Source organism: Myxocyprinus asiaticus, chromosome 27 (assembly GCF_019703515.2).
Source record: "Myxocyprinus asiaticus isolate MX2 ecotype Aquarium Trade chromosome 27, UBuf_Myxa_2, whole genome shotgun sequence".
Lineage (NCBI taxonomy): Eukaryota > Metazoa > Chordata > Actinopteri > Cypriniformes > Catostomidae > Myxocyprinus > Myxocyprinus asiaticus.
In genome coordinates, this window is record NC_059370.1 from 27,248,898 (window position 1) to 27,269,796 (window position 20,899).

Below are 20,899 nucleotides of genomic sequence, written 5' to 3' on the forward strand. Positions count from 1 at the left end.
TGCTTTCCAGAGCAAATTGAAGGACAGTGTTTAATGGGAAATTACTTGTAACCACTCCTATCTAAAAGAATGATGCCTCCTAATAAATGTCCTGTTTATTATTTATTCATTTAATGTGTGTGTGTTGGCTTTAAAGATGTGTGTGGTTTAGAGCATTGAAACTGTCATGACAGTTTCAATACCACCCACCTAGTACCCTAAGTACTTTCCTATCTCTCACAGTGCAGTATCACATATCACAGCAGGTACACATCATAACAGTGTTTTCTGAGGAAGCCTTTTTTTTACAATCCCATTTAATTGGCACAGGCTTAAAGTGAGCTTCTGTCAATAGCACTGCCGCATGTGAAGGTTTCATGCCTACAGAGGTGCTGTTGCTTGGCAACAGTTCCGTCAGAACCGCAGTAAGGTGTGAGTGTGGTTTCAGAGACGTCCGCTCCTTCTGTTTCTCTCTGCACTCTTTTGTTTGGCTGTTCTTCCCCAGCTAAGAAACAAACTTTGAACATGTGAAGAGGCAAAGTCCAAAATGCCACTTACAGAGTCGAGACTATTGGTTGTTCTTTATCTTTTCTAAACTAGGCTGATAGATGTGGCACTGGAACTTTGTAAGTGTTTTCTTTGTTATTTAAGGCTCAGGCCATGGTCGGTGTGGTCTGTGCGTAAAGAGGAACTTAAGCAATTGGAGATGTTGAAAATTATGAGCTCATTACACTCAGTGTGCATGACAACTGCATAGACAAGAGGAATAACTGTAATCATGTACAAACAAATGTACTGCTTATTGGCATCTTAGAATTGTTTCAAACACTTTTTCAATATTGTTGTTGAAATATTTCACACTGGTTACACAGTCTGAAGCAAAAGTCAAGCATCCTATTGTCATATGATTTCAAACAAAATTACTCTGTGCCAACTCACATGCACATGCATTCACACACATGTTTACTTCACTTACATTCTCTAAATTGGGACATACCATAGACTTCTGTTGTTTGTGAGTAGAAGCAGAACTACTATAGTCAACTCTTACCCTACACATATACTGTACTTACCCTATATATATATATATATATATATATAGGGTAAGTACAGTATATTTGTTGTTGTTGTTTATGTTATTATTTAATAATATTATTATTATGCCACTGATTTGGTCTTTGGATTCAGGACATTGTGACTTTTATGTATCAGTAAATAATAAGAGGCATCACTAATTTTTGATAGCTGCTATCTTGGATGAGTGATTGTGCTGTGCGTCATAACTGTCACTGTCTGTGATCTTGTGATGCAGTTATCGTTTAAGGGTTACCATCATTTAGGCTTGGCCCAATCACTATTAGTAATTATAATTGATCCCATTGCTGATGGGATAAATTTTGTTCAAATTTCCAAACCTTCAATCCATCCTTAATATATTAATTTAAGATTTATTTATTTTTATTAAACGCTACAATATTTACATGCATCTGAGTCTTGGCTCATCAGCAACTGCGTTTTGAATGCAAGATGGACATTTAAGTGACTGTTTATCTTATTGTTTGTGTTGCACACATAAAATTATACAATATAATGTACTTCATCATCTATTCACACTGTTGGAAAGCTTCTAGTTGAGGATGCTCTATGTCCCTATATCATACATATACTGCAATGACATCAGCGCTGGAGCTGTTGTTCAATACTATAAAATCCAAAGATTTTATTATTTTTTTTTTTCTGATGTAAACCATTTCAATCAAAGCCACCTCTTAAAAAATAAAGTTCCTGTCTAGTCATGTGACTTCCTCAAGCATTTAGTTCTCCACTCCACTGATCAGAGTTTGTTTCTGCCTCTTCCTCCTCTAGTGGCATTTGGTCAATGTTTCAGTACAAGTGATAAGCATTAGTAGCACAGCCAACTTTTACACTGCCGCAGGTGTAGTTGTGATCCTCAGGATATTATTGCTCACCCACCACTGGATCAACATGTTACGACGGAAACCATCCAACGCCTCAGAAAAGGAGCAGCCCCAGGTGCAAAAGAAGAAGGTAAGAGTTTGGGTCTCATTCTGCATGTGTGGCCTTGGTTTGAAGAGGAGTTTATGAGCAAGTATGCAAGGGATTTTATGAACATTGGAGGTTTACCCTGGAGCTCTTCACAAATGCCAAAGGAACATTTACATTCACCTGGCAGTTTTATCCAAAGCCACTTACATTGCATTTGGTGTATATTTTGCATTCCTTGGGATTTGAACCCATGGCCTTTACATCACTAGTGCCATGCTCTACCAATTGAGCTACAGCAGGGATATGCATAGATGATGTCCTCTTTTAGAGTCAATGCAACAAGTGTACCAAAGCAGATATCAGCAGTGCTTTGAGAGGGTCATCTACAGTGCTTTGAGAGGGTCATCTACAGTATGTGAATAACTGTACTGTTGTAATATGTCACGTTTGGCTTGAGACTTGTAATGAACATAAGAACTGAAACCGTATTGTTCTGGTTGAAATGCATGGCTGAGCTCTAGTTCCTGTAGAGACACTTCAGATCTCATCATACATCCTGAAGTTGTTTATACCTCATCAGAGCAAAGCATCCAAACAGAGCTCCTGAATACAAAGTGAGATTTACGTCTTCACAGCCCACGCCACTCCATTTCTTCTCGTTTAGCGGTTAAAGGCTTCACTCATGCTTTACAGCCTTACACTTATTTTCCATTTGATTTACATCTTGCGTGTAACAGCCAACAGTTTCGAAATTTCTCCTCTCTGAAACTGCAGTCGCTTTGTATTTGCCTGTAACCCAAGCAAAGGGAGGATGAACATTTTGGCTGTTGTGCATCATGGTAACTTTGATGTCTGTTTTTAAAACCAGTATTATTTTTCACATCCCTATCCAGAGTAGGATGCAGCATGCATTTGAACACATGCCCATTCTCATGATATAACGAATACACTTTTCCACATCACCTGAAAAGTTGATGTTTCCTCTTTGGTCACAGTTGAGATTATGAGATGGGAATGCATTTTGCAATAATGGTTTGTTCATTAGAAAAGTAACAATCTGTTTTCTACAACACTATGAGTACATTTATTTAAATCTCAAAGAAGAGCATATCCTGTAGCTGTACTATAATGACATAGCTCATGTTACATAAACTAGTCTTCCTACAGTTTGAAAATGATGAATGTAACTTATACATAGGCATGAAATACAAATAAACAATTTGGTGTTTTTTGCATTTGGTTGGTTAAGCAGATTGCAGTTAAAGTCTGTTGTCTAGATAGTGCACAGCTCTGCAGGGATTGGCTTGTAGCATTCTGTGGGTTGGCTTTAACATACCCACTTCCCGTGCTGAAGACAAATGGCACAGTGAAAGGTTCAGATAAGAGAAAAAGTCAAATTGAAACAATGATGTTCTACACAGCAGCCCACAAAACCCACACGAATGATCTTAGCATTAATAAAAAGTGCCTTGATCTTTTGAATTAACTCTTTTTGGCTTCATTTAAATGTTCTATACACTTTGCATTACAGTGTTGATGTTACAGTGTAAATTCATAACCAAGTACTGAATAATACAAATGAGATGTTACATGGACTACGTAAGTGTTACCAAACACTTTTTCACATCTGTGAAATCCTATGCCAGCCTGTTTTTCATAAAGAATACTATAAGTTCCAGCCTACAGAACTCTCATGTGTCACATTGTTGAAGCAAGTGTAATCCATAATGCTTATTACTCTGTCTAGTCTATGGACAGGGTTGGGAGGGTTACTTTTGAAATGTATTCCACTACAAATGACAGAATACATGCTGTAAAATGTAATTTGTAAAGTATTTCGTTAGATTACTCAAGGTCAGTAACGTATTCTAAATACTTTGGATTACTTCTTCAGCACTGGTTGATTTTTTTCACTTGTTTTGACTATAAAAACTCTGCCGGTATAGTAAGACAAAATACACGTTAAAAATACATTCTCTGAAAAACCGAAATATCTTATGCAGTGTTGTTTCTAAAACAAGATAAATCAAATTGATCTTGTTTTAAGGATTTTTAGATATTTTTACGGGAAAACAATACAAAAATTATTATCAAGAATATGATTTTTAGCCCTAATATCAAAGATTTTACTAGAAAAAAAATTCATTATTATCCAACGTGAATTTTGTTGATAAAAAATATGATCGTGCCTGGTAACGTGCATGTAAAATGGCTAGAAATAGCATTTTAGTTTAGCGTAAAGCTGACAATTTACACAGGGTTTATTTCTATTTCTTCTGCTCCAAACTTACTTCAAACTTACTTCTCTGTCTGCTCGTATGAATGTAACACATCATAAGAAAGTATTTCACTGCTGTTCAAATGAACTTTTAATCACATAATTTATATGTATAAATGTTTTCCATCTGAAAGGTCTAAACATTAAATGAAACAATTGATAATAAAATGCAATGTAATCTCTTCAGAATTTAAAAAACTTTTTGAATGTAACTGTATTCTAATGACTAATTATTTAAATTGTAACTGTAGTGGAATACAGTTACTTATATTTTGTATTTTAAATACGTATTCCCGTTACATGTATTCCGTTACTCCCCAACCCTGTCTATGAATCTGAAAAGATAATGTCTCGGTTACGTACGTAACCTTGGTTCCCTGAGGGGAAAGAGATGCTGCGTATGATCACTATGGGACATTGTCCGAGTGTTACTTGGTCTGAAGCCCTTATACAATCACGCCAATTAATTGGCTAATGGCTCTTAAGCGAAGCCCTCTAGGGAGCTACGTCACATGCTCCATAAAGGCGCTCGCTTTCGCACGATCGTTTCAGGTTTTCTGCAAAAGTCACGAGCCTATGCAGCTGCTAGAGATTATGGCCAACTATGCAGTGTCACGTTCCCCTCAGGGAACCAAGGTTACGTCTATAACCAAGACGTTCCCTTTCATGGAACTCGAGCTGTGTAGCATGATTGCTATGGGGACGAAATACATTCACGCCATGCGAACAGTAGCTGCCAACTGTCTAAGCCCGTCTGTCAAGCATACAGCGGTGCACAAGCGAACTAAAGCATCTAAATACAAGGAATTATGAATTTACTCCTGTAGAATGGGCTCAAATACCCGAAGGCGAAGGTAAACCGCACGCTTCGTAAACACTCAAAATTGCATCAATAAGCCAATGAGACAGTCTTTGCTTGGACACCAAAACACCTCTGCTGCGACCACCAAACACACAAACAACTGTTCTGACTTATGCCATTGGCTAGTACGGTCAACACAAACTTGCAGTGTACGAACTGGGCAAAGCATATGTAACATATACAAAGGTACAAAGCATATGTATCTTTCATGCTCCGACGACTCAAATGGGGAGGAGATAAAGCCTGAAAATTAATGGTCTGTGAGTGAAATGACGTAGAAATAACCTTGGGAAAATAGCCCAAATGAGGTCTTAACACAACCCTTGAACACCCTGGTGCAAAATCCATACACAAGGGATTGATCGACAGGGCATGCAAATCATCGACTCTCTTAAACAATGCCAATGCTACTAGCAGGGCCGTTTTAAGAGTCAAAAACTTACCAATAACTGTTATCAAGGGCTCAAACAGGGCACCCGAGAGTGCTTCTAACACAACAGATAAATCCCATAAAGGTATGCAGACAGGACGAGAAGGTCTAAGCCTGTGTGCCCCGTGTATAAAACGAGAGACAAGAGAATGTTCAATAACTTCCATAAATGCACATCGATGCCCAGCCATGCCAAGGGTGAGAGAGAAAACCAGGGGGAACAGTGCAACATCTTGCTCGAAGCAAATAGGTCCACTTCCGCTCTACCAAACTTCCTCCAGATTTGTTCCATAATCTGAGGATGTGATGTCCATTCTCCGGGTAACACCCTGTCTGGACAGGAGATCCGACCCTAAAATCCGTGTCAATCCAGCAGCTGGCATATACAGCTCCCCAACCAACGGAGGAGGCGTCTGTCATTACCACTTAGCAACGACACATCTGTCCCAACTTGAACACCCAATATCAAAAAACGGGTCAGTTTCCATGACAACAGAGCCTGGTAGCACCCACGTGTCACTCTGAATGGACTAAGCGAATGCCTCAGTGGTTGAAGTCCCTTTGTGGAGTTCATCCAGCACTGAAAAAGTTCTAGCATGCAGCAAGCCCAGGGGAATGACAGCAGACGCCGCGATCATGAGTCCTAAAAGACTATAAAATGTTCTTGCAGGGAGAACACGTCTGAACATCGTTAGATACTGGCGTAATCACAGAACGCGAGCTGGAGACAGGCATGCCTGCATCGCCCGCGAGTCTAGCTCCATACCTAGAAACATAGTCTGTTGCCTTGGCAACAGGACACTCTTGTCTAGGTTCACTCGCAGCCCTAGATTGCTCAAATGACTAAGAATGACTTCTCGGTGTTGGGCAGCCAGACTATCTGAGTGAGCTAACACCAACCAATCATGGAGATAATTCAAAAAGCGGATGCCTTGAAGCCTCAAAGGTGTCAGAGCTGCATCCATGAATTTCGTGAAAGTGCTTAGCACCAGAATAAGTCAAAACGGAAGGTTGCAAAATTGGTTCACTTTGCCCCCAAAAGTGAATCTGAGAAAGCGCCTATGCTTTGGCACAATCTGAATATGGAAATAAGCATCCTTCAAATCTAATGTCACAAACCAGTCCCCTGGCTGTACTTGTGACATTATTTGTATCTGCATCAACATTCTGAATTGACATATCATTAGAGTGAATTCAAACATCTCAAATCCAGAATGGGACACAAGCCGCCGTGATATAGCCATGCTCTATCGTTCGAATTACCCATTTCAAAACATTTTGCAACTGCTGCCAAGCCGCTAGATGGGCAGACAGAGGAATTAATGCATGGCTCTCTCCTGTAGAGCAAAGTGTAATAACTAGATGGCGCTCTTGGCTTACTTTTGTTGACTGTTCTACAATCAGCGGCAGAGCGGAAGGAGACCCCTATGCCTTCGCTACTGCTGCCGATTGAATAAGAGTAAATAAAGTTTTGCCTGTATTATATCCAGGCCTGTATAAAAAAAATGCTCTGAATTGTCTACAGCAGGGACGCTCATGGAATAAAACAACTGCCCTGGCATGTTGAACAGGGAAGAATGTAGGGAGAACTGCCTTTATTATATCTAGTCATGCATAGAAATCACCCTGAAGTGTGTACACAGCAGGGATGCTCATGGAATAAAACATCTTCCCTGGCATGTTGAACAGGGAAGATTGTTGGGAGAATTGCCTTTATTATATCTAGGCATGTACAAAAATCACCCTGAAGTGTGCATACAGCAGGGACACTTATGGAATAAAATGTCATGAATAAAACATCTTCCCTTTCATGTTAAATGGGGAAGACTGTAGGGAGAATTGCCTTTATTTTATCTAGGTATGTATAAAATCCTCCCTGAATTGTGTATACAGCATGAACGTTCATTGATAAAATCTCTTCCCAGGCATTTTGGGCAGGGATTTTGGGAACATGCTGGTCAGCCACAATGGCCCCAGCATTCCTATGGGGGAACAGAGTGTGGTGCTTGTTACTGTGTGTTTTGTGTATACTTGTGCTTGTTGAACATTGAATTCTGTTATGCATGTCTTGTGACCCTTGGTCATGGAGACAGAGGCTGAATTCAGAATGCAGTCTCTCAATGTTCACTCCCCAGTGCAAGTTGCAGGGGGAAACTGAACTATATTCTGGTTGTCGGGCTTTCGAGGCGTGTACAACGGCAAACTCATCCCGATACTGACCGAACGGCAGACAGGGAAGAAACGGATATGTTTATACGGTCCAATTTCATTCACTGAATGGGGGCACACACTTCGCTACACAGCAAGCCCATCAGGCTCGTGTATAGACCTATTTTTATTGTACACTGAGTTATATTACATGTGCCCCGAGACCCTTGGCCAAGTCAAGTCAAGTCATTTTTATTTGTATAGCGCTTTTCACAACACACATTCCAGATTTACAGGAAAACGTTAACAAAAACAAAAACAAAAAAAATTAAACTGTAATATCTATAATTTCTTACAGTGATCACTGTGTAGTTTGATTAAATATGATTGTAAAATGTGTATAGAAATTAAATAATTAAATAATAATTGTATTTAGAACCCCTGTGAGCAAGCTGAAGGCGACTGTGGCATGGAACACAAAACTCCATAAGATGTTGGTTAATGGAGAAAAATAACCTTGGGAGAAACTGTGGGGGCCAGTTCCCCTCTGGCTAAACAACATGAATATAATGCCAATATTAGTTCTTTGTGTGCAGTGCAAGTCATGGTTTTAAATGTGTAAATTAAGTAAGTGTTAAGGTCCAGTGTTTTAAAAAATAAAAATAAAATATTTTTTATGAACTTTAAGATTAATGACTAATGTCTTTCAAGTACATCCTGGATTAACTGCAGAAATTTACATAGATGCATTGTCCTTTATTAGTTGGCTGATTAAGGCTTTTGTTGGCAATTAAAAGATAATCTATGCATTCCATTTCAAGAGCTGGATCTGGCAGGCTCTGGTAACCTCCGGATATGTATCATCAATATGAATTGTTGAGACATGGGAACAAATAGAATAATATTAGCGCAGATGCCATTCAATTTTATGCAGAGTTATAGATCATGATGGAAAGTTTCTGGTTCCGGCAGACTTAACTAAAGCAGCCTAATTGTAAGTTGAAGGATAAATTAGGTGTATGCCTGGCTAAACAGATGAGTCCTTAGTCAAGACTTAAACTGAGTGAGTGTGTCTGCATCCCGAACAGTGTTAGGGAGACTATTCCATAGTTTAGGAGCCAAGTATGTAAAGGATCTACCTCCTTTTGTGGATTTTGAAATTCATGGATTTATTAACAAGCCAGAATTTTTGGGAATTGGGCATGCCAAACTGGGGAGAAAAGGGGAGGAAAAAAAGGAAAAAGACCGACTTTTTTTAAACTAATAAAAACTTTAACAGGTAACCAGTATAACAATGATAAAATTGGGCTAATATGATCATATTTCTTAGTTCTGAGTTCTTAGTCAGCACTCTGGCAGCTGCATTTTGAACCAATTGAAGTTTATTTATTGAACTTGCTGGACATCCTCCCAGTAATGCATTACAATAATCTAGTCTTGTGGTCATGAACGCATTAATTAATTTTACGGCATCAGCAACAGAGAGCATGTGTCGTAATTTAGCAATATTTCTCAGGTGGAAGAATGCTGTTCTACAAACATTGGAAATTTGATTTTCAAAGGACAGATTGGTATCAAATATAACACCTAAGTTCTTTGCAGAAGAAGACGACGTAACAGTACATCCATCGAGAGTCAAATGATATTTTAGCGGCTTAATTTTAGAGGTTTTTGGTCCAATCATTAGTACCTCTGTTTTGTCGGAATTGAGTAGAAGGAAATTTCTGGCCATCCAATCTTTGATTTCATTGATACACTCTGCTAATTTGGAGAATTGTGAATTTTCGTTGGGTTTAGAAGAAATATAAAGTTGGGTATCATCAGCATAACAGTGGAAACTTATTCCATGATTCCTGATCATATCTCCCAGGGGAAGCATGTATAAGGAGAAAAGCAGAGGTCCTAAAACTGATCCCTGTAGCACTCCATACTTAACTTTTGTTTGATTTGACAATTCCTCATTTACACATACAAAGTGGTAGCAGTCTGATAAATAGGACCTAAACCATGCTAATGCAAGTCCAATAATGCCAACATAATTCTCCAGCCTATTCAAGAGAATGTCGTGATCTATCATGTCAAAGGCAGCACTAAGATCTAAAAGCACTAGAAGAGAAATGCAGCTGTGATCAGATGATGAGAGCAAGTCATTTGTAACTCTGATAAGTGCCATCTCTGTACTGTGATGGGGCCTAAATCCTGACTGAAATTGTTCATATATTCCATTTCTCTGTAGAAATTAACATAGTTGGGAGGACACTACCTTTTCTAGTATTTTTTACATAAATTATAGATTTGAAAGCGGTCTGCAATTAGCCAATTCTCTAGGATCAAGCTGTGGCTTCTTAATAAGCTTAATAAGTTTGATAACTGCTATTTTAAAGATTATTGTGAAGATTAAGTGAAATTAACTGATCGCAACAAAAAAGAGACGAGATAATGATCTGAGATGTCATTGCTCTGCGGTAGAATTTCTATTGTATCAACATCAAATCCATATGACAGAATTAAATCTAGCATATGATTATAGTGATGAGTTGGTCCTGTCACATTTTGTTTGACTCCAAGAGAGTTGAGAATATCAATAAATGCTAATCCCAATGTATCATTTTTATTATCTATGTGAATGTTGAAGTCACCAACAATTAAAGCTCTATCTACATTAACTACTAGATCAGATAGAAAATTTGCAAATTCACCAAGAAAACCAGAGTAAGGCCTGGGTGATCTATATACTGTAGCAAGGGCAAAAGACGACAGTTTTTATATTTATATCTGACGGTGTCATATTAAGCATTATTAGTTCAAAAGACTTAAACTTATATCCTGTCCTCTGATTAACACCAAAAACTTCACTGTAAATTGTAGCAACACCTCCTCCTTGACCCTTCAGATGAGGCTCATGTTTATAACAATAACCTGAGGGAGTAGATTCATTTAAACTAATATATTCATCCGGTTTAAATTAGGTTAAAAAGAGGACATCCAAACTGTAATCTGTAATAATTTCATTTACTATTAGTGCTTTGGTAGAAAGAGATCTAATGTTTAGTAACCCTACCTTTATATGATGTTTATCCTTTTTTTTTTTTTTTTCAAGTTTGACCTTCATCAAATTTTTTCTAAATTATTCAGTGAGAGTTCTGTGTTTGGTAGTTCGGGGAACAGACACAGTCTCTGTATGATAGCTAGGTGATACAGTCTTTATGTGTTGTAGTTTATGTGACCTATGTGACATCCTAAGGCAGCTAGCAGACTTTCGGATTAACCAGTTTGTCTGCTTCCTGACATGGGCCCAGTTAGTCAAATACTATCATTATTAAGACTATGAGCCAAATTGCTAGAAAGGAAAGTGGCACTTTCCCTGGAGGGATGGAGTCCGTTTCTCTTTAGCAGGTCAGGTCAGCCCCAAAAACTCTTCCAATTGTCTATAAATCCTATGCTATTCTCCAGACACCACTCAGACATCCAGCCATTCAGTGGCACTAATCTACTATAATCTACTCAGGGGCCCGAGCATATTACAGTGTCTGACATCGTTTTTGCAAGTTCACACAACTCTTTAACATTATCTCTAGTGATCTTCGACTGGTGAAGCCGGACATCATTAGTGCCGACATGAATAACAATTTTAGAAAATCTATGCTTAGCATTAGCCAGCACTTGTAAATTTGATCTGATGTCAGACACCCGAGTCCCCAAAATGCATTTAACAATGTTGGCTGACATCTCTATTTCTACGTTCCTTACAATAGAATCACCAATTATTAGGGCTCTTTCAACATGATTATCAGTGGGTGCATCACTGAGTGGGGAGAATCAATTGGATACTCTAACAGGAATGGGAGAGTGGTGTCGCTTTGCTGAGTATGCCGCCGAGACATCACCCAGTCACCCTGCTGTGTGGGCTCTAGAGCCGGAACCAAAGTGTGTGTTTTGCTTGCTGTTTTACCCTCATCCGAAACAGTATCTACCAGCTTCTCTTTCTCACTGACCTCCACTAGTGTTCGGATGCGTGCCTCTAGCTAATTAACCTTCTCCGTCAGCCTGACTAATTCCTTACATTTATCATATGTGAATCCCTCACTGCTGACGGAAGAAGCTATAGTAAACATGTGGTATGTAATGCAGGAAGCAATAACATGAGCGGATGCCATGACTTACCGCAATTGTTTGTTGTTGTTGTTATAGTTGTTCTTGAGCAGCGAGGATTTGAGATCGATGTGGTTCCTAATCAGCAGATGTTTGAGATTGATGCAATAATCCATGTAAAACACAGTGGAGAAAATGAATGCATGCAGTCGAGACAAGAGGTGTAGACAAGCAGAAAAAAGCAGAAAAAAGAAAAAGAAAAAAACGAGAGAAACGGGTGAGCGCGGTATAATATGTAAAAAAGAGGAAAATATGGTTAAAAATAATTTTCATATCCGTTCCGGAGCGGAACTTTAATAAATTGCCCTTGAAGGTCTCTGCGTTGTTCTGTCTTTTCTGAGCGCTGAAGTAAATCAATTATTGTTAATTCACACATTTAATTCCGTTATTCATTTTATCTGACTCCAATTTTATATTAATCTGACTCCAATTTTAAGTTGACCTCTAATTTATATTTAAGCTCTAATTAATTTCTGATCATTCTTTTAATTTATCATTTTTAGGTTATTGATTACTCTAAATCCTCTTCTATTCATTGTCCTTTTGATCTTTGGAGACTTACGCCGGCCGTTATTAAATTACATAAACCTCCCGAAAATGGATAGCCAGTTCCGTTCTTAGTCAGCGGTTGTAGGGTTAACTAATATCGTCTGGTTTGGCTTTTCTCATAACCAGACGATATTGCCGCTTAGTCACGTACATACAACTTGCTAAGACGGGCGGTGAGCAGTGACAGAGTCTTTAAATGGCTTTCTCCTACCCGGTTGTCCTGAGTGGTTTCTCCTATATTAAAGCTCCAGTATGGTCTACCCTGGTCTATTGAAATTCAAATCCTACCCGGCTGTCCTGGGTGGTTGTCCTACCTGGTTGTCCTAGGTGGTTGTCCTACCTGGTTGTCCTGAGTGGTTTAAATTCAAACTGAGAGTCTTTAAATGGCTTCCTCCTATATTAAATGATTTCAGAGGAATTCAGAATGAATCAAATAATAACAATTTATTTGTCAGGTAGGATATAAAACATTGTTGCAGAAATTCAAATCAAAGCCAATTTCACATGATCAGAATAAACAAGCATTACTAAAAATAAAAGACAAGTCAAAGAAACATACCTGACAAAACTACATGCAGCGGTACATCATGGGAGATCTGTATACAGATTCCCAGAACTTCATGCCAACTTTCCTTAAATATCCAGACAGAATAAACATTGTGTACCAAATGGTATTATCCTTTGAACAATGAGGATTTGGGGGTGAATGGGTTCTTGACTTCCTGGGGTTTAACCTTGTTAACATACAGGAGATAATTTCACTTGTAGGTCAAGGAGGGGGAGACACCTCCAGAATTATGCAGTATTTGGCAAAGACCTTATAACTTTGTTACCATTGGTTTTATCAACATGGGAAAGAGACCACTATACCAGTCGCACAGAACCTCTTAAATGATATCAAACACATACAGTTGCATTCTTTGTTTTCATGTTATTTGTTATATTTTTTACATATAATCTTATGTCTTTGTGTTGGTCCAGAGCTGTTGAAGGGGAGAAGGGGAGAGAGCAAGGTGATTTGCAATTTATCACACTGTGGTGATATTCAGGTGTATATTTCAGCTTTTGTGAGAGAGTTCTATGACGTTGATTCTCGCAGAGTTCTTTGACTTTTACCAGAAATGGCGCCTTTTGGTTGTAGACATTCTGGTGCCAGCCTTACAATACACACAGATGAAACAGTAGAAAAGCGGAAAACCCAAAGCACGCAGTAAAATGGCAAAGAATAAAACGATGAACATATAAGAATAAGCAATGCTAAGCAGGCTAGCAAGCTTGGTCATGGAGGCAGAGGCAAGACTTCAGCTGAAAATATTCAATGCTCATTCACCAGCACAAATTATGGGGGAAAATTAGCTAAATTGGTGTATTGAAAAAGGGGTTAGACACTAAATCGGTCCCAGCATATACTCCGCTTCATCAATAAATACTTTAGTGGGCTTTGGCTGATCAGAAGACTGCGGTCCTCTGTGTGGTGTCGATACTATCCCCAAGCGCTTGTCTGTAAGATACAATACATGTGGGGGGAGAGTATTTGCTAACTTTCATAGAAGGAGGCACAAAGTCTGTTGTCTATCACCCTTGCAAACAAAAGCATCACCTTGACCAATTCGTTCCCCAGTGTGAGCCGTGGGGGGAAAGAGCCGGTGAACTTAAAGGCATTCCTTAATGCAATGCGCTTGGTTGGACTGCAAAATGACCAGCTGTCTGAAAAGAGCGACATCCATGTGACATCAAAAAATCGAGCAGAGATAGCAGTGCACATCTTTTCTCTCACCAGAATGCCCGTGTGATCCATGAAACGGACGAAAGAAAAAACTAGTAAAATACCTCGCATCTCCTGATAGAATCCTGAGAGAATAATGGCACTGACGAAGCACTCCGCATGTTGGTTTACCATCACTCAGTTGTGGAATATTCCAGCCCGCTCGTTCTGCAGTGTGGTTCACCAGTCCATGCATGATCCCCTCCACCGTGAGCAGTGCTTCAAACAGGGAGGGGAGAGAGGGAGAAGCCGAGGCCGCTCATCCATTGCCTTATTCATGTGTATTCTCCCAGAACGACACAGAAAAAGACAATAGGGACAAAGGGGCCAATTTTGTTTCCTTACCATCCATGGCACGTTTTTTAATGGTGACGGCTCACAATGCATATGGTCTCTCGCACGCATTGTTCAACAGAAAATGGCCACCGAGCTAGGCCTTAGAGCATGTCCAATAAGACTCACGCTTTCGCTCAGGGGGAGGGCAACAAACACGAGGAGGATTCTGATGTCCATTCACACTCCTATCTTCTTAGACACAAAGCCGAAATCCCAAATGGCTCCAGCACACAGAGCTCCAAATCTGGAAGCCATTGAACTGGAACAAGTGGGGATAACACCTCGTGGTGAAAAATTGCAAGCCTCGACGAAGCGCCGTTGTCCTCGTGTAACTGATCCATGGATCACTGGTGACTGTTTGATGGATCCTTGGCACAAGTGTAACAGACTCTGAACACCTCTCCACTATAGCAGGCTCTGTCTCGTTGCACACTGGACTACTCTTGTCCACTTGATAAACCAACAGGACCCCCCAATGATAACTCACACACATGCCAGTTTGAGGAACATCTGTTTACTGATGATGAAAATAAAATAAAAGTTATCTCCTTATGGCTGTGTGTTATTGCTGCAGACTAACATTTATCCACAGCATAGAGAGCTCGCCGTGACTGCTTATCCAGTTTCAAAACTAAATATAATTTTGTAAGAAATATTTACTAAAACAATGTTAACACTATGATCGTATAGTGGGATTTTATGATGTAACAACCCATATGCATGTTAACAACCAGAAATAAATGACAGGCATACCAGATGATGAAAATAAAAGACATCTCCTTATGGCTGTGTGTTATTGCTGCAGACCAACATCTATCCACAGCACAGAGAGCTTGACTGTTGGGGTACAGCAGCCCGGAAGCAAGACAAATGTCTGCAATTCCACGTTTGCCACTAGAGGGCGCCATACCCATTTTTAAATGAGATAGCTGCTTTATTCAGGGAGATTCACAATATAATAAACATAAAATAAACATGCGTTTTAACTTGATGTGAGTCGCTAGAAACAAACATGGGCTTAGAAAATTCGTGCACTGAAGAACAGAAAATCTGACTCGATGGTGCAAAAGTGAGCGCCTTTATGGAGCCCATGACATAGCTCCCTAGGGGGCGTTGCTTAAGCTCCATCAGCCAATAAATTGCCGTGATTGTATAAGGGCTTCATACCACGTGACACTTGGACAGTGTCCCATAGCGATCTCAGCTCGAGTTCCACAAAAACGAACCCCATTTCCTCAGATGTTGTCTCAGGGCCTGATAATGTTTTATAAATATTGATTAGGATATTCATAGTGGCACTACAATAACATTTAATGGCTATTATGGCATTGAGATGAGCTCTCATTTAAACTAAACTGGACTTTTCATGTTGCACAGAGATAAAATTTCAAGAGCACAATGCTAGATGATTCTGCATTCAACTGGTTATTAGGTCATGAGCAATAATAAGAGAATGTGCAACAGTACAGAACAAAATATAAACAGAAGACAGTTGATTATATACAATTTGTGGAAAAACACCTAGTAAAAAATCATACCTGGTGAAAATGGAATGACATTCATTTTTTCTGTATGTTTATAATTTATGAAATTAGAAATATGACAACCAACAAAAATGTAATTTATAAATGTAACTTCAACATTAAGTTTTACATGGTAATAGCCCATATTTCATAAGCCAAAAGTACATATTGCAAGATGCACCACCCAATGATGCAAGTGACCTACTAAGGTTCTCTATGGTATCACCGACACAGTGGGCCCAAGGAAAAGTGGGTCCACCCAGAAAACAAACTGGCCCTGATTGTAACTATAATATCTCTCTGATTAAAAGCTTTTCTATGTTCACAGCTGTCTCTGCAAAGGTCCAGTAGCTTCAAAGACTTTATGAAGCCAAAGCCAGCATCACCTGTAGTGAGTGAGGCCACCTTGGATGAAAGTGTAAGTGTGGTTTGTTAATTAGAAAGATGAAGTGGCTATTCCCAACCTTTAACTGACTGCTCTCTTATAGAAATTAAAATATTTGATAATATGTAGCTGTGTACATTACTGACAAATATCTGTTGGCTAAGAGGAAAAACAACAGCATAAACAGGATCATTCTGGGAAGTCACACTTCACAAAATTTCCAAGCATTTTAAAGCTTAGAATGCTTAAATAAGGCCTTAAAACTAGTTCATCTGGAAACCAATGTTTTTAAAAAAAAAAAAAAAAAATATCAAGACAGGATATCATTCTTTCATGAGCCATCCAAGCAGAAAGCCTGCTTTACAATCTGTCTGCTTTTAACAGATGTAGACAATTGTGTGATATGGTATAAATAGCAACTGTTACAGGCAAATATGGGCAATAAATGTTTATTTAAAAAATCAAAGTCATCTTTAATGATGAATGTGTTGAATGTCCGTTTTTTATGAAATAACCTTCTGTGGTGGTGTTAAGTGAATTGCTGAGGTATGCAGACAAGTGTACTCTAAAAGAGACTTATAGAAATTCACCTTGAAGAGGTCGATTTTTTTGTCAGTGTCTTTGATAACAGCACATGTTGTCGCTCACATAAAAGGAAAGGCATCTGACATTTATATACTGTTCAGAGAGACAGTATATAATGTGGTAATGGCGCATAAACCATTGTCACAGACTTTACTGGAACTCCTTCTTAGCACAGTGGACCAGTGCTTGAAAACTAACACTACATGTACTGTGGTCATATCACAAACACATATGAGCTGATTCAGCTCAGCTGGAAAAAATGACCTGAAATAGCTTTGCACATCATAAATGGGTTGAGTAACACACCACAGAATTGTCAACAACAATAAATAAAAAATGCAATAAATAAATACCTTAAAATGTTACTAATCTTAATATGGTCACAAAAGATCCTTAGTAAATCAAGACAATTACACTTGTTATGTGGGTTGACATTTTTTAAGTGCATAGTTCTTACAGAAGTCTTTTTTTTTTTTTTGATGATGATGATGGACAAACACACTTATTCAACTGTTCTGCAGTAAGAGTTGCACAGAGAAACCAGGCTTAAAATGAGATCAAGCAATATAGCAACAGTTATTCATTGTCTGTAGACCATTTTAGACAGGGAGAAGTTTGATGAGATGATGAGACAAATTTAGTAGCCACTGAGCAAGTGTACAGTACATATTAAAGAAAGCTGGTCAAAATGTCTAAAACCACTCTGTTTTTGTGAAAAACCTCTAAGAAGTTGGAGGGGGCACCACCAGAGGATTCTGGGAAAAGTAACGGGAAACTGGGAAAGAGATGGCGAAATGTCATAACTCGCACAATGACCCGCAAAACCTCCAAAATGGTACAGAAAGCCCTTGCAGAGGAAGGGGTAAGTAAAGAAAACATAGGTCCAAAATATTTTACCTCATGTTTAACTCACTGATTAAAGTCATTTGTTGGGTGATTTCCTCTATAAATTTAAACAGAGCCCTCTTTCGTATGATCAAAACACTGATTGCTCTGTTTGTTTGAGCATCCCAATATGGCAACATTGGCTCTGCCAATGACATGAGTTTTGGTTGGGGCTATCTGTTTTGTCCGACCAATGGCAAATGTTCAGAAAAATGTTTGAAAATATATTTCTTCTTCTTCTTCTTCTTTTTTTTTTTTTTTTCTTTTGTTTTGTAAATCTGTTTGTAATGCTAATGGCACAGAAGTTAGACATTTCACCTTGAAATTGATGGTAAAACTCTTGCTAAAATACCACAGTTTCAGAAATACTGTATTATTGCAGTCAAATGCTTATCTGTTTTTTACATTAATTTGTGTACATGGTATGATGCAAGGCAGTACATTTCTTTCACTCATTATGGGAGCAAACATAATAATGAGGGGAAAAAACACACAAAAAACCAAACAAACACTTGTAACAGATTGAATATGTCTCCCCCCTGTGGATGGCAATAGAATTAAAATACTCTGTTATTTTCAGAATGAGAGTGGGGAGGATGGCTCTATGTCTCCCATGTCTCCAAATGACTGGATGCCAGATCTCAGTGCTGGGAACAGAATATCTGTGTGCTCCAACAGCTCAGAGGACACAATACACAGCCCTCTCTCACGCCAGCTCTCTGGATGTAAGCCTGGGCACCCTTTTAATCTCAGACCTGAACGTATGTGGCGTTACTGAGATGATAAGGCTTACTGATTTGTTACTGATGTGCAGGTGCTGACAGACAGAGTCTGGACAGTGGCTTCAGCCAGAGAGACAGTATGAGACTGGAGGACAGCACCTATACAGGGCCCTTCTGTGGCAGAGCCCTAGTCCACACTGACTTCACCCCCAGCCCGTATGACATTGAATCCCTAAAACTGCAGGTTAGGTTTTCCACAAACAGTGCTGAACCATTTTTTGGTCAATGTATCAGTAATCCTGTTTATTTTAAATCTGTTCTGTTCAAATAGTTCTTTGAAAGATATATGAAATTTTGAATATAAGATTTTGAATTATTATTATTTTAAGAGTGAGCAATGCTTGCCCATGCAAAATTTGTGGACACAACATACTGTAGAGTTGCTAAGGTGTTCTGAGTGGTTTTTAGCACATTGCTGTACGATTGCTTGGGTCTTTTGTATGGCTGCTAGAGCATTGCTAGGTGTTTGCTAAGGTGTTCTGGGTGCTTACCTAGACAAGTCAAAAGAGCCCACCTACAAGTCTTTATGATATTCTGGTCCCAAGATATGACTTGGGCCCTTCCATTGTAAATCTAAGGCATTATCCCTACCCCTACCCCTAACCTACCTTAGTCTAGCCCTTACCCTAACCTTAACCCTGAGTGTGAGCAATAGTAATAGTGATGCTTATCCTTGTAACCAGTAAATACTATCATCATCTGTTTACTTCAGAGACTTTGAATACTTGCAGTATGTAGTGCAAACACTCACATTACGTTTATTACACAGAAAGGGGATATCATCCAGATTATTGAGAAGCCACCAGTAGGCACCTGGACTGGTAAACTCAATAACAAAGTGGGCTCCTTTAAGTTCATCTACGTCACTATGCTACCAGAGGAGGACACGCCACCAAAGAGAAAACGATGCACCAGTCAGGGACATCGGAATAAACCCAAACCAAAAAGCCTGCAGGAAGTTCTAGAGAGAATAGGCCTAACTGTAAGCCTTGACTTTCTTCTATTGTTACTTTCTTTAGAATATGCAATAAAAAAATCCTTGCCATACTCATCAGCACCTGCTCTCAAATCACTTTAAGGGCAGCAGTATGAATACTTGTTTCAGTAGATGAACTATTAAGAAAAATGATGACTCATAAGTAGTGAACTTCTGATGATTGACTCCACTGTGTATCTAGGAGCTGGGATCTCTCCTGTCCATGCATGGTTTCCAGAGCTTGGAGGATTTTAGTGACCTGAAGGAGTCCCACCTGAACGAGCTAAACATTACAGACCCTGAACACCGTGCCAAGATATTGAAAGCTACAGAACTTATTCATGACTGTAAGTCCATGTAGAATCTTAAAATCCATAAGGACCTGATTGTGCTACCTAAAACTACCATAACTTGAGTTATGGATCTATGCAGTAAATCAAACCTGACAGTCCTTGTAGTGTAAGGGAGAAACAGTTACTTTGATGTATCCGCTCTTTTGGTTTTACACAGGTCTCAAGCTATAGTAGACGTACTAAGCTTCTCTTCTTTTTAAACACACTATTGTATGATTTGTCTTTGTGTCCCACTTAATGGTCATTTGTGCAGCCTTCTGTAAATGCTCATTATCAAAATAATGATGTTTGCCCAACTAACATCCTTTCTCTTCTTCAGCGGAGGACGAATCAGATGAAGAGGAAAAATCTGAGCAAAAGACTGAAAGGCCACGGGACTCAGGCTGTTACGAGAGCACAGAAAACCTGGCAAACGGGCGTGAGGAGCCCCAGGCGGTATCCCAGACCGAGGCAGAGATTGATCCTGACATAGAAGTAAAAGCCGTTCAGCAGCAGCTGGAGGAGATGAAGGTGGAGGAGAGTCCAGAGAGCCAAACGGAGTGAAGACCACAGAATGTTCTTTTGATCCTGCTACTTGGAAACTCTGTCAACCTCACCGATCGATTGAGGGTATTTGTCATGGCCATGTGCTGGACCAAATCCACAAAAAGGAAACTATTTAAGATGTACAGAAGACAACAGGTCTTCTTAGAAGCTGGCACAAAATTCATGCTGGACGTAGCCGTCTTCTCTTTTACGTTATTGTTCAGAACTTTTTTGAAATGATCCAAAATCATAAACTGTATGTGATATTCCATGGATTAAACTGTAGCTATGGTTATTTTACATCATAAAATAAGAAGCATATGGTGATACCCAAAAGTTTTTTTTTTTTCTCAATATAGTTTCTAGGACAGAACTCGTG

General features: G+C 39.1%; 1 protein-coding gene across 2 annotated transcripts; it reads left to right on the forward strand.

Annotated features, from left to right (window-relative positions):
- Positions 1 to 1,820: 1,820 nt before the first annotated feature.
- On the forward strand, positions 1,821 to 20,882 carry LOC127417704 (SAM and SH3 domain-containing protein 3-like). 2 transcript variants are annotated; one of them, XM_051657879.1, is made up of 8 exons: positions 1,821 to 2,028; positions 16,358 to 16,447; positions 17,727 to 17,861; positions 18,465 to 18,609; positions 18,699 to 18,850; positions 19,436 to 19,648; positions 19,845 to 19,989; positions 20,315 to 20,882. In XM_051657879.1, the coding sequence occupies exons 1-8, from the start codon at positions 1,966 to 1,968 to the stop codon at positions 20,536 to 20,538; spliced, it is 1,167 nt and encodes a 388-aa protein (XP_051513839.1). In that variant the 5' UTR covers positions 1,821 to 1,965; the 3' UTR covers positions 20,539 to 20,882. The 2 variants fall into 2 exon arrangements, with proteins under 2 accessions (XP_051513839.1, XP_051513840.1); XM_051657880.1 differs by having other exon boundaries at positions 17,730 to 17,861.
- Positions 20,883 to 20,899: the final 17 nt, after the last annotated feature.